Genomic DNA, 14637 nt, shown 5'->3' on the forward strand with positions numbered 1-14637 from the left:
GAGATGCAGCTGGAGAACCAAACAGTTTATCACAGCAGAAAATCTAAATAATTAGAGAACAGAGAATTACTGATGAAGATTAAACTACACGGGCTGCACAGTGGCGCAGTTGGTAGAGCTGTTGCCTTGCAGCAAGAAGGTTCTGGGTTCGATTCCCGGTCTTTCTGCATGGAGTCTCCATGTTCTCCCTGCATGGTGGGTTTTCTCCAGGTACTCCGGTTTCCTCCCACAGTCCAGAAACATGACTGTCAGGTTAACTGGCTTCTCCAAATTGCCCCTAGGTGTGAGTGAGTGTGTGCATGGTTGTGTGTCCTGTGTGTCTCTGTGTTGCCCTGCAACAGTCTGGTGACCTGTCCAGGTGACCCCGCCTCTCGCCCGAAACGATAGCTGGAGAGGCACCAGCACCTCCTGACCCCACTGAGGGACAAGGGTGTTAAGAAAATGGATGGAGGGATTAAACTACAGGAAGAGTCTGTACTGGAAGGTGATTGGTTGGTGGATCACAGGTGAAATGAAAGGCACTGGGGACCCCCTAGTGACCATGAGAGGAACTACAGGACCACACATTTCCTGCTCCTTCATTGAAACGCATATCAATCAGTTTCTGATAAATATGACGTCATTATCCAAACACCTAATCTGTGACATTTAAGTAAGAGAATCAACCTGAAAGTAAATCATCAGGGAAAACCTGAGTGTGTGTGTGTGTGTGTGTGTGTGTGTGTGTGTGTGTGTGTGTGTTAGGAGGCAGGGTCTGTGGTCACACTGACGACAGCAGCTCACTCTCATACAGGAAAACACCTTCCGCTGCTGCAGCAGTCAATCTGCAGCAGCGCACCGAACCCAACGCACCCAGGAGAACCGGGCCACGCTCCCAGGGGCCCAACCCGTGGTCTGAGGCCCAGAGACGGTACGGATCAGCAGGTAAACAAGGTCCAACTTGTCTCTGCTGAGATCAAAAATAGATCGGATGTTAAAACGAGGCTCAGAGTCTAAAAGGAGAACGGAGGGGCAGTTTGTTCTGACAGATGTCTCACTCTGGTGATTATTTTAACATGTTCCTGAAGGTTAATTTCCACATGCAAATAAATGCAAAGGTTTTGAACCTTGACCGAAAAACACGGCAGAGGAACCTGGAAGGTCCAGGAAGAAGAAACATTAACCAATGAATGAACATTCAACCAATCAGATCACTGAACCAGTTCAGTTTACTGGTTTAATGGTGACGTTTCATCAAACTGGACTTCAGCTCACTGACTGGACGTCAATGATGTGTTTCTGGGAACCTGAGCCTGAATGAGGAGGTGTGTGAAGATGTGTTTGTACAGAGAGAAGTGATGAAGAGATAAAAACATCCAAATGAAGGAACGTTCAGAGCAGCGCAGAGGGATGAACATGAAGCCGCCGTCTCACCTGCAGCAGCCATCTTGTCCTCATTTCTCTGTTTAATTCTGGATCATTTTTAGCGTCAGTCTGTGTCTGAAGCAGAACCTGTGCTGGTTTCAACCTGAAGACTCAGAGTGAGGGAGTTTTTACAAACGTTCCTGAATGAAACTTTAATCTGGAGAGATTCAGATTTAGAAAACTTCCTTCACTTCCAGTTTAGTGAAGACGTTTCTGAGAGAAACCGTCATTTTGATCTGATGAGACTAAACTAAACCCGTTTCTGTTGAGCTGATTCGTCGCCTCAGATCATCCGCCTGTCTGACACGCAGCAGCCGACGGCTTCCTGACAGGAAAGGCCATGTGAGCGAGTGGGACAGTGATGAGAAATCGGGCAGAATGAGTGTTTCTCAGCTGGTGACCTTTAACCCACGGCTGTCTGGAACAGCCTGCATGAAGACGCGTCACTGTTGGAAAATGGCTGATCGTTGCGCTTCAGCGGCCATGTTTGAGGAGGAGACGCTCCGTTTCACCTCGACGTGCCGAAAAGCTCGTCTGAGACCACAGAGGCTCCGTCTGCTTCCTGTCAGACTCTCCTCACTTCTTCTTCTTCTTCCTTCGGCAGAAACTGATCTGAAATCTGCTTGGTTTTCACACCTTCGTCATCTGCGGTGCCTTTAAAAAGAGTTTTATCTCTTCATCGCCTTTTAAAACCAAATGATAAACTCAAAGTGAAAACTGATTTGACTTATGAAGTTCATCTGACAGACTCACATCGACGTGGACAAACTGAAGACAGCAGCAATTCACAGCGTTTGACACTAGATGGGCTTTTAAATAATCATTTAAAATAGCACAACATAAAATAAAAGCATGTAGTATAAAATATGTAATCCAGACATAAACGTCCGTCTCTTCCCGTTGGGAAAACTCCCGTCCAGCAGCGGTCAGCTCACTTCCTCTACCAGCAAACCTCTTTCTTACCTCAACACTTTGATGCTTTTGCTAACCTTGAAAACATTTGATGCACTTAGTTTCCCTTAAATTAACTTTTAAGGATCAATTCTAATTTTCTTGGCTGTTTTGTCAACTTTCAGTGGAATAAAGTTTGAAGTTTTGGTTCTCAACTGTTAAAGAATCTTCAGTAAACTTTAATTTGACCAAATATGAGAACAATGTATAAACATAACATCCTAAAACATGTATCATAAACATGTAAAGCAAATAAATGTCCAGATTAAATGGATGCTTGAGGGTTCAGCCTTTCAACAGCATTTATAGTTTGAACTGAACGCTGCGCTCCAACACTAGCTTCTGCTAAATACCGTGCTAGCTTAGCACTCTAGCATTAGCTTTAGCTAAATACTTGTGATTTAGTGTTAGCACAGCTTCCCACTGCACTCAGGTGATTCCACTCACTCAGAGACTTCTGGCACTAACTGACTGGACCTCTGGACTATTTGGTCACCTTGACATTTTTTTATATATTTATTTGTAAAGTCAATAAAAAAGGTAAACCATGCAAGTTGTGAAGACTTTACCCAGACGCTGTAATCACCTTCATTTACCTGCAGCATGTCTGACCTGATTTACCTTCAGAAAGTGGTGATGAGGCGTCTGAGGTTTGCAGAGATGTGATGATCGAGACGCTGATTCTGCTGTGAAATGAGTTCATCCGGTTGCTTCAGATCAACTCTTCAGTCAGCAGCTCTAAACATGTTTTTAGGCTCCATCTCAGGGTTTAAGCAGAAGAAGCTGCAAAGCCTTCAGGAGGATTATGACCAAGAGGAACATTGGCAGCAGAACGCCTCCAAACTGTTGGAGAGGGCGGCCATTACTGCTGACGACACCATTAACCCTGGGGAACCATGACCACCGTCAGGTGTCAGGAAGTCCCTGTTAGCGGAACCAGTTTCATCAGCTTCGCAATCAGTCACCTCAACAGAACCAAAGGATGAGACCCGCTGCTGTTGATCCAATCCATGATCCAGCAGAACCAACATCCGGCTGGATTTAATTCATTTTACTCATTTAGAGACGATTCACCACAAACCTCAGATCTCAGATTTGATTTATACCCAGATACGTGTAATCAGTCGTTGGTAATAAGTTTTCCCAGCCATTTTCATTCAGTTGTTAACGCAAGTCCACCTCGCTGCAGCGAACAGAAGGAGCGGGACGGACCGCTGTCAGTCTCTGACCTTAGTTGGAAATGGGACCATTCCAATCCGGAAGGGAAGGGGGCGCTATTTCCTACGGTATTCTGATTTAGTACTGTAATTAGATTAGTTGTGTTACCTCCTCCACGCCACTAGAGGCAGTAACAGGCCCGAAAAGATGCGACTAAGGAGCAGATTTAGAAGTTCACAGAAAGCTACAGAATTTGTTAAAAACTGTGAGCTGCGCTGAAGTAAATGAAAGAAAGAAGTTCAAATACATTCTGAGAGTGAAACTCGTTCCTAAAGATGAAAATATATCACAGATTTCAAAAGAAAATAAAAACGGAAGTATAGGAAATAGCGCCCTCTTCACTTCCGGAGGTTAACAATCTTCACTAACTGTAAGCCTTTTCATACAAATAGCTATAAAATAGATAAACAGGACATAAATAGATAAATAGGAGAATAAATAGAGAATAAGAAGGTCTAAAAACAGTTAAAAATATAAAAAGACATAAGTGTTGTATTTCATGTTATGTTATTTTATTTGGTTAAAAATCTGCATAAAACAGCTTTATTTTGTCAGCAGCTAAAAGGTCAAGTGTGAGATAAATCTCTTATTCTGAAGGGTCACATTGACGTGTAGCCCATGTGACTAGCTCCAGCCAACCGGATTGCTATGTTCTCGCGCCAGAAGAAGAAGTAGAGAGAGCGAAGAAGAAGCAAAGAAGCTAAGAGAGTTGATCTGTGAACAGGAAAAAGATTAAAGAAATCGACGATTAAAACACATTTTGTCCATTTTTGGAGAAGGAACGTTCTGCGTCTTTCAACCTAGCGAGTATGTAACTTTATTCAGGACCAAGCGGAGTTAAATGAACTTTTATTAAGCTTTGTTGGTTACTAAACCAGGCCTTTTTGAGGTTCTGCTGGAAATTGGACCGGGAAATTCCGAGTCGATTGCTGAGTTGGATTCCGCTAGTGAGAAACAAGATGGCGGACCGGAACCCAGGAGCCCTGTGGCCGTCCAGCAGGAGCTGCGCCCTCTGCTGGACACCGGCTGAAACAGCAGAGAGACGGGATTAACCCTTCAGGGTCATCAGAGAGAAAAGATCGATTTGAAGTTATTCGGTCTTTGGTTGGATTGTGTCTGTTGTGTTTTATTGTTTTTCCTTTGAACCACATTCAGTGTCTGTTGTTACAACAATGTGGGATGTAAAATTATTGTTGGGTTAAAACAGGAAATTAAAAACTTTAACTTCTTAAAAGAGCACTAAACTAAAATAGATCTTAAAAGATTAAAACAAACTGTAAATTAAGTAGATTAACAGTGTAAACTGAACTTAAATAGAACCATAACCTAGGTTTAAATAAATAGTATCCTTTAATACCTAATAATAGGTTTAAATTTAAAAGAAGGGGTTAAATAAATCATTCTAAAGAAATAGGGGAACTATTTTGCATTGAATTTGTGTCATTGTATGTAAACTGTTTGTATAATTGTTGTTTATTTTCTTTTTTCTACTAATATAATAAGCCGGCAGTTTAAACTTATTTTCTGGTCGGTGGTCATTGATGCACCTCTCTACTCCCGTAGCCGAACCTACCCTAACCCTGTTCTGAGTCCAGCACCGTAATCACATCGTAAGTGTTACACAATGGTCCCATTTCCAAATAATGTCTGAGACTGACAGCGGTCCGTCCCGCCCCTTCATGTTTGCTGCAGCGAGGTCCTTCTCTCTTAACGGTTGTTGATGAGGCGTCATCAAGCCTTCATCGTCTGTAGATGTGTAACAGCTGTGATCTCTTCCAGCAGAAAGTGAAGCTGCATGCAGCAGAAGAAGAAACCCACAAGACGCCTGCTTCCTCTTCCTCTTCCTCGTTGTGTGATGAAGCAAACAGGAAGCTGTGTGTTGTAGAGTCAGATGGAGCTGACCACGATGCTCCGCTCCTCCAACATCACCCCTGCAGGAGCAGGTGAAGAGAACTCGTGCATCGTCAACGACCAGATGGGCCCCTTCATCGTTCTCTACATCCTCATCTTCGCCGTGGGCCTTCCTGGGAGCCTGCTGTCCGTCTGGGGGTTCGTCCAAAGCCGCAGGTCTCAGGTGGGACAGCAGGTCTCGTCTTGAAGCTGTGATTTCCTATCATTTCTCTCAGTGATCCTCCTGCTGTGTCTCTATTGACACCGATACCAACTAGAACAAGTTGGACAGATTTTATTGATCCCAATGGACAAATATTTGGTCAGTATTCAGAAAGATGTTAATTTTGTGTTTTGGTTCTGAGACCAGAACCTTCCTGGAAGATCCTCAGAACATTGGTGGGATCAGCTCTGTTTTCTTCTGGGTCAGCAGTGGTTCCTCCCACATGGAGGCCATTTTCTTATTGTTAAATCATGACAGTGGATCTTAACTGAGGCCTCTTTTCTCTTTAGTGTTTATAATCACAATAATATTGTGATTATTAAGTTTTTGCCTGAACACAGCTGTGGTTGAACAGCTGCTCTACTGATGACGTGGTGGCGGGTTGACCTGTTTAGTGCCAACGGAACCAAAACACACCGAACTGCGCAGCACATGCTAAGGTTATCAAAGTCAGTAGCAGGCTAACAGCTGGGTTAGCAACAGTTAGGCTAGCAACACTTAGGCTAACAACAATTAGGCTAACAACAGTTAGGCTAGCAACAGTTAGGCTAACAACAGTTAGGCTAGCAACAGTTAGGCTAACAACAATTAGGCTAACAACAGTTAGGCTAGCAACAGTTAGGCTAGCAACAGTTAGCCTAGCATAACTGACCCACTGCTCACTTGTTCAATGTTTTCTCCAAATTAAAACTTTTTCCTCACCTGTTAAATCTGAAGCCCTTATTATCTAATTCATAGGGTTGAATTAACCGCTAAACATTTCGTCCATTTTTCAGATTCTTTGCGTGATTGCAGTATTTTCCTGACCACCGATATTCCTGACCAATGGACAGCAATGGCGCATAATAAATCACATAAAGTCCAGTAATTTATACCCATATCAATGCTGCTGCCTCGTTCTCTGTCCTTCTTTCCGCTACTCAGCAGTAGGTGTCAGGTTACATTGTGTTGCATTCAATGTTGTCAGAAAAAAGAGATTCATAATGTCCGACTTCCCATAACTATTTATTAAATTCATAGTCGCCAGCTGGGTGGCAGCAGGGTGGCGAGGCTCTCGGTAGATCCGGCCCTGTACTCAGGCATGCTGTGCCTGAGTATGTAGCCGTGTGAGCCGTGTACACTGTGGTTGAGATTTCATGGTTGAGCGTACCGACATTTCTGTATTTTCTACAATTCAAGTGGATACTAACAAGTTTGATGAGCTAGTTTTGCTCCTAGCCCTCCGTCTTCTCCACCAATGCAGTCACCACAGTGTGGTCACTGCAGTGGCTGTCCAGCTAATGAGTGTCCTGTGACCGTTTGCGCTGAGTGTTAACCTTATCAGTTCACTGTCACACAAAGAGTTAGATGTGAACACTGTGTCACGCCCAACAGATTACTGTGCGACACAGTACGCAATCGTAAAAATGGACCTTAGCACAGATGTGTCCGGCGGACGTCCGCTTTGAGCAGGTGTGGACCTCCACGGAGTGAAGAACCGTATTTTCTGCACTACAAGGCACCTAAAAACCTTCAATTTCCTCAAAAGCCGACAGTGCGGCTTATAATCCGGTGCGGCTGATATATGGACCAATATTGGGGCAGACAGAGACGGCGGCGGCGGCGTGTCGGTTGGTCTGTTACCCAGAATGCAGTTGGGCACAATATCACAACACCGTGAGTGAAACAACGACTGGGGCAGCTGCTATATAAAGTCCTGGGAACCATTTCTTTATTATACATCCACATTAGTAGAGGACAGAACAAAGTGACGGGTGGCGATCTTAACTGTAGCGTCTATTCTATGCGCCTTATATATGAAAAAAGTTTTAAATGTTTTCCACTCATTGAAGGCCTTATAGTGCGGAAAATCCGGTACCTGGACGTAACTATGGAGTAGTTGAGTGTTTCACAGATCCCTGGTTTACTTACTCTCTGGTATAATTTGACATTCTGGATGTCTTGGTTGTGTCTCAGCAGAAGCAAAGCGCCTACGTCTACCTGGTCAACCTGCTTGTGGCCGACATCCTGCTGCTCTTTGCCCTCCCATTTAAGATCCTGAAGGACCTCGGGAAAGCACCGTGGAAGCTCATGGTGTTCCACTGCCAGGCCAGCGGCGTCATCATATACATCAGCCTTTACGCATCCATTGCCTTCCTTGCCTTCATCGTCGTAGACCGCTACCTGGAGGTAGAGCAGGACATTCAGGTAGGACCGTCTGTGTCTGACTGTGGTATGATGCCTCTGTTCTGTTGCAGGACCGCCACACGGCGCGCTCTCTGCGGCTGCAGGAGTCCAGCTTCGCCTGGCTGTTGACGGTGGTGGTCTGGGCCTTGCTGCTGCTCATCATGGTGCCCAACATGGCGCTTCCCACAAAGGAGGAAAAGGTACCACAACCTTTACCGATATCAGTGGGACGATAGAAATGAGGTCTTTCTTCTGCAGAGAAGAAAGTTTAAATCGTTTGGAACCCCATCGCCTGCAACACGACCATGGGAGAAGTGAAACACCAGGTGTTTTCAATGGAAGAGGAAGTCCAGCTCAGTGAAACGTGACATTTAAAAAGGTTTTGGCTGAGGAAGTTATAGTTATGCTTTAGCAATGCAGTGGACAGTCTGGGTGGACGAGGGTCTAACCAGGCAGTGAAGTGAGACTGATTGGGTCAGGAGAACCTTCCCATCGCTGCTGCTGACCTCCAGATGTTCAGACCTCCAGATGTTCAGACCTCCAGATGTTCAGACCTCCAGATGTTCAGACCTCCAGATGTTCAGACCTCCAGATGTTCAGACCTCCAGATGTTCAGACCTCCAGATGTTCAGACCTCCAGATGTTCAGACCTCCAGATGTTCAGACCTCCAGATGTTCAGACCTCCAGATGTTCAGACCTCCAGATGTTCAGACCTCCAGATGTTCAGACCTCCAGATGTTCAGACCTCCAGATGACCTCAAGATGTTCATTACAAGTTCCTCAATGCTGCAGATGTTTTCTGTGCAGATGTTGAGGGCAAGAAGAGACTCAAACACCTAAATTAGTTCCTCAACCATTTCCATTCTCAAGTGATATTCCAGTGCTGGTATATTCTAATACTGAAGGTATTTGAGGGTCACCAGCCTGCAGGTCTGAGTTTAAGTGACTGTGAGGTGAAGATTCTGACTGTTTTCTTCACTGGGGAAGTTGGAGGCAGCACCATGGTAATATATGGGTTATAAGCATGAGGGCTGTGCGGTCGCTGTTAAACACGCAGCTCTGTGTGATCTGTGAGGGTTTGAGGTTCCATCACAATGTCTTGTGGATCATCTGGTTCCTCGTGGAGGCGAGTCTCCAGCTGAGTGAGGTAAATGATGAAGACAAGTTCAAGTCTGAGCTTTGAAATGACCTTTTCCTGCAGACAGCTGAGGTGTTTGGCTATTTGATACGGTCTAAACCCAGATGCCTAGTCTTGGGGCATCTAGTCTGGGATATTTTTCCTGGTCTTGGTCTCAAAAGAACCAAAGTTCACTTCAACTGACCCAAGATCTAAGTTTGTACATGGACCAGAATGTGCTTTTTTGTTCCACATTGGAGTCCAAATGTGCATTCACACCTTTCAAAAAGAACCAGACTTGCTAGGCAAGTGAACCAGAGTTCAGTTACGGCAGCTTGTGATGTGAATGGATCCAAAGATCCTTTAGATTTCCACGCCCTCCAACTGAAATGTTTCTGTTTTCTCCGATCAGGTGACAAAGTACCTGAGCTGTTCATCTTTGAAGGAGAAAATCAGCCTCCACTGGCACACTCTGACCGTGTTTCTCAACACGGCGCTCTTCCTCAACGCCTCGGCAGCCGTGCTCATCTCCAGCGCCCTGGCCCTCAAAAGACTCCTGCACAGTCGCAGTGACCCCAAACTGTGGCTGGATGCCAGGAGGGTGGTGCTGAGTGTGACGGCCATGGCGCTGGCCTACACCCTCAGCTTCGTTCCCTACCATGTGGTGCGGACGCCGTACACTCTGGCCCAGGCCGAGGTCATCAAGAACTGCCAGACCAAGAGGCAGCTGTTTCTGGGGAAGGAGTCCACGCTGTTCCTGAGCCTGCTCCACGTCTGCCTCGACCCGCTTCTCTTCTTCCACCTGGACGCTGCGTTCAGAGAAACGGTCAGGAGGCTCCTTCGCCGCAGCAGAAACCAGGCCGTCGATGCAGAGGAGCAGGTTGTGCAGGAAGTGATGCTGCCAAAGGCTCATGCAGATGAGGATACTGCAGTCTAATCGCAGTCTACAAAGACCATGAACAGCATTGCAGATGTTCCAGAAACTGGATGTTTATGGGAACAAAGACCGACATGTGTGGCGCAGAGGTTAGACCTCAACATGGCCGTCTGAGTTCGAGTCCTTACTAACTTTGCTGCAAGTCAGATGACTGTTGGATGAATACCAGACTTTTATCTTCAACAGGTTTAGATGGCTGAACTGGACTTTACTGGTAATAAAGATGTTATTAAAGATGTTATGGAGTCACTTTAACCAAAGATTCTGAAGGCCGTTTGTCATTTGACAGATTACAATCCACTCCTGAAACTAACCCGGTTGCTGCACAACAGAAGACATTTTCAACTTTACGCACAGATTACCTCCCACTGGTCACTAAAGCTATAAGAAAATCCAATCTCTGCATCATCTGTTGTTTATATTGTATTTATATTGTTTTTCTTGCACCGTCTGCGCTGCTGTTGGAGCTCATAGAGCATAAAGATGCTCTTTATGACTGTAATCCCTGTACTAGTGAGATTAAATCTGGAGGAACGTTGAGTGATGCTTCCAGGCCACAGCATGGCAGCAGAGGGTGTTTCACCCTCCACCCTCATGATTACACACAAGCTGGTGAACAATTCAGGAGACTGAGAGACTGTTCAGTGAATCGTTCAGTGAATCGTTCAGTGAATCGTTCAGTGAATCGTTCATTTCATCTCATCGTTTTTGTGGAGTTCCTGGAGCTGCAGTCAGTTTCTGACATGCTTTCATCTGCTTGATGTGTGATGGCTTGTTGCTTATTAAACTAAATTAAATGCAAGTGAATGTCATTATTTTCATAACTGATGGGTTTGAACAAAATGGTGGACAACAAAAACTCATTGATTTTAGGCGTTAAAGGGAAATCTGAGTCGGGCAGCAGGGGGCAGCAGGGGGCAGCAGAGGGCAGCAGGGGGCAGCAGAGGGCAACAGGGGGCAGCAGAGGGCAGCAGAGGGCAGCAGGGGCAGCAGGGGGCAGCAGAGGGCAGCAGAGGGCAGCAGGGAGCAGCAGGGGGCAGCAGGGGGCAGCAGAGGGCAGCAGGGGGCAGCAGGGGGCAGCAGAGGGCAGCAGAGGGCAGCAGGGGCAGCAGAGGGCAGCAGACGGCAGCAGGGGGCAGCAGGGGCAGCAGGGGGCAGCAGAGGGCAGCAGAGGGCAGCAGAGGGCAGCAGAGGGCAGCAGGGGCAGCAGGGGGCAGCAGAGGGCAGCAGAGGGCAGCAGGGGGCAGCAGAGGGCAGCAGGGGGCAGCAGAGGGCAGCAGGGGGCAGCAGAGGGCAGCAGAGGGCAGCAGAGGGCAACAGGGGGCAGCAGGGGGCAGTGTTGCTCAGATTGTTTCTGTTTGACACATTAATGTAAAGAAATTGATCCAAAGATCAGATGAGAGGAGAGGAAAGTTCCTGACATCTGGATGGATCCATTTGATCCTCTTAGTGTTTTATTGAGGTGAAACTAGAATATCCTGATTGGTAGATTTAACATCCGTTCTATTCTACCACTGTTAATCACAGCTTAATGCAGACGAGATAGGAGTTGATTATTTTAGTGGTGGAAGTATCATGCTGTGGGACAGAGAAGGTAATTTTATTTATACAGCGCATTTTCAGCAACAAGGCAATTCAAAGTGCTTAAATAGATTAAAAGGAAATGCAAACAAAAATAACAAACCAAAGGAAAGAGGACAAAGAGGAAAGGACACATTAGGGCAAATCGCAACATTCAGGCAAAACAAAGACGAGTGAAGGCGGCGACATCACGGCCATGAAACCAGGTGGCTGAGGCTCCTGGCAGAAGTCCGACAGGTTGTTCATCGAGGAATGTCCTTAGGAGCGCTCAGCTCCACAGCTGCATGGAAACAGGAGGGGATGAGGTGGGAAGAGCTTTATGTTTGAATATCTTCAAGGAGATTAGAGATATGCAGCCCTTCCAAGGCCACACGGGGGAAGCAATTCAGAAACAGAATGTCTGAGGTCAGGAAGATTATACATTTCAATCTTCCCTAAAGTCTCTCCGATGCATCTCAGTTCCCAATCATCCAAATTAGTTTGGTCGTTCCACTGAAACCAGCAGCTTCTCCGAGATCCATTCCATCCCATTAGTGAGTTTTAGAGTCTGAGTGTTCACTAGTTTGGCCAAGTCCGTCACAAATTTATCAATAATCCAGGAATTCACAAGCTCCAAACAGCAGAAATCCTGTTATCATGAATAAATCCAGGGTGAATCCCACTGGGTGTGTCCCGGCAGGACAAGAGGCTCTCTGTGTCCAGATCAATAATTTGTAGATTTGGATGATGTGCGAAGAAAGGCTCCAAAAATATAGAGAAAGAGAAAAAGACAGGACAGAAACAGAGCAAACAGGGCAGACGAGGACACGGAGGGAGCAGAGGGAAAAAGCGTCCGCCTTCACCGAGAGCAAGAGAGAAGCAGGTCAGAGGTCACGGTCGATGGCGTTAAATCGAGGAGCTGAGACTGGTTCACCAACCCCAGCAGGACAATCACCCTAAAAATGTTATGGGATGGCCTAGTCAAAGTCCTGACCTAAATCTGACAGAGAATCTGTGGAAGGCTGATGTTCACAGATGTTCTGTTTCAGAGCAGGAGACGAACCCCAGACGATTCCTCAGACATTTCATGTAAAAATATTCATAACCAGGAGCTTCTGTCCTTCGTTAACCAAAAATAAACAAAATCAGGATAAAATCACAGTTTGTGGTTGAAATATGTCAAAATGTCCAGATTCCAGATCATCTTTACGCCTAATCGGTTCTCCAGCCTGGAAATGACGCTGCAGAAATCCAAACTTTTTTAGAAGAATCTCATCTGAGCTGAAATACACTCCAAACAAGATAATCTGATTAAACCGGTCAATTAGATTACAGCGGAAAACCCAGAAAGCTCTGAGGAGCCACAGCAGAACCATGGAGACAACCAGGGCAAAGGTCAATGTCATCAGCTGGCTGATGGCGGCTGCAGCTCAGACGGTCACTGAGGAAGATCTGGAGATGATCCTGAGAACCTCGTTCATCTCTGCAGCTCTAGAGAAGATTCAAACTCAGTCTGGTTTCAGATGGAAACCAGAACAACAAGAACGTTGGTCCATTCAGGTTGCAGGAAAATCCAAACAGGATTAGCATAAAGAGCTTCAGCAGAATAACCTGGAAGATAATCTGGAGACGTCCTGAAGGTCCAGAGCCCGATTCCTCAGAGGCTCCCAGAGTTCCTCAGTCCTGCTGCGTTTCATGAGACGCTGGCCGTGTTTCCACAGGTCACCTGGAGACAAGTTCAATCAACATCCAACATCTCATCTACACCAACGTTTAGGTCACATCAACAAGGTAGTTACCATGTAGTTACCATGTAGTTACCATGTAGTTACCATGTAGTTACCATGTAGTTACCATGTAGTTACCATGCCAGGCCACTAGATGGCGCTGTGATCGCAACATGAACTTTCCTGAAGATCGAACACATTAAAACTTTTTAAGTCACATTTCAGTGTAATACGTCCGTCCGTCCGTCCGTCCATCCATCCATCCATCCATCCAGCATCCATCCATCCATCCATCCATTCAGCATCCATCCAGCATCCATCCATCATCCATTCATCCATTCAGCATCCATCATCCATCCATCCATTCAGCATCCATCCAGCATCCATCCATTCATCCATCATCCATCCATCCATCCATCCATCCATCCATCCCCATCCATCCATCCATCCATCATCCATTCATCCATTCAGCATCCATCCATCATCCATCCATCCATCCATCCATCATAGGTGTATAATAATATTTTGCCGTTGATCCATTTCAAGCTCAGCTTTAACAGATGAATCAGAGTGAAAAACTATCTGTTCCTCCGGGTTTTGGTCCAATGGCTGCTGGCCGTCTTCAGCTGCAGGTGAGCCCCTGCAGCCATGATGCTGCCTCTTCCTGGAAGTTGTCGCCTGTTTGGTCCGACTCCCTGCTGCAGAATGCGAAACGCTCTGCGGGGTAACAGCTGTGTGAGGCGCGGCGCTATGTGAGGACGCAGACGGATATATCCTGACAGCCGGCGGCGCCGTCCGAGTCGCCGCTCCGGGTCGGGAAGCAGCTCTGGGCTCAACATTCAAAGTAAAGCTCCTCAGGTTGTCTGGGTTTTGTTCCTGAGATTAAGAAATCAGAACCAAGGCCTCGTTTTCTCCTTCTGATCACCTCTGGATCTGACACTGATGAGGAGCTGAAGGTCAAAGGTTAAACAGCTGCTGCTTCTCTGTAGATCCTGTCAGAATAAAACCAACAGGCCTGATTTTAACGTGTTTTCAGGAGATTTAAACCTGCAGGAATAATTAAAAAAATCTTAAATTTGAATGTTAGGATGAATTCTGTTATTGTAAAATGTTTTAAAATGAAATAAATCATTAAAACAGCGACGGCAGACCAGCTGGGGTTCTGACATCCGTCGATTTAAAGCAACCGGATGGAACCTCCAGATGAAGATCACATTTCATTTGATTGAAGATGTTCAGGGTTAAATTAGAGATGTTGAAACCAGGTCCATGACACACACACACACACACACACACACACACACACACACACACACACACACACACACACACACACACACACACACACACACACACAAACTGCTGAACATTTCTGCTCTGCGGCTGACGTCTGGTTTGTCCTCCAGCAGGAGGAAGATGGAGATGAGCTGGCTAACTTATGCT

At 46.0% G+C, this 14637-nt stretch overlaps 1 protein-coding gene across 5 annotated transcripts; it reads left to right on the plus strand.

The window, feature by feature from the left end:
- Positions 1-332: 332 nt before the first annotated feature.
- On the plus strand, positions 333-10709 carry gpr171 (G protein-coupled receptor 171). 5 transcript variants are annotated; one of them, XM_008402026.2, is made up of 6 exons: positions 3539-4380; positions 5137-5183; positions 5353-5647; positions 7643-7855; positions 7924-8052; positions 9383-10709. In XM_008402026.2, the coding sequence occupies exons 3-6, from the start codon at positions 5465-5467 to the stop codon at positions 9905-9907; spliced, it is 1050 nt and encodes a 349-aa protein (XP_008400248.2). In that variant the 5' UTR covers positions 3539-4380; positions 5137-5183; positions 5353-5464; the 3' UTR covers positions 9908-10709. The 5 variants fall into 5 exon arrangements, with proteins under 5 accessions (XP_081470787.1, XP_008400249.2, XP_008400248.2 ...); XM_081614661.1 differs by lacking the exons at positions 3539-4380; positions 5137-5183 and adding an exon at positions 333-924 and having other exon boundaries at positions 7646-7855; XM_008402027.3 differs by lacking the exons at positions 3539-4380; positions 5137-5183 and adding an exon at positions 337-924.
- The last annotated feature ends 3928 nt before the right edge of the window (positions 10710-14637 follow it).

Source organism: Poecilia reticulata, chromosome 13 (assembly GCF_904066995.2).
Source record: "Poecilia reticulata chromosome 13, P_reticulata-male-v2, whole genome shotgun sequence".
Classification (NCBI taxonomy): Eukaryota; Metazoa; Chordata; class Actinopteri; order Cyprinodontiformes; family Poeciliidae; genus Poecilia; species Poecilia reticulata.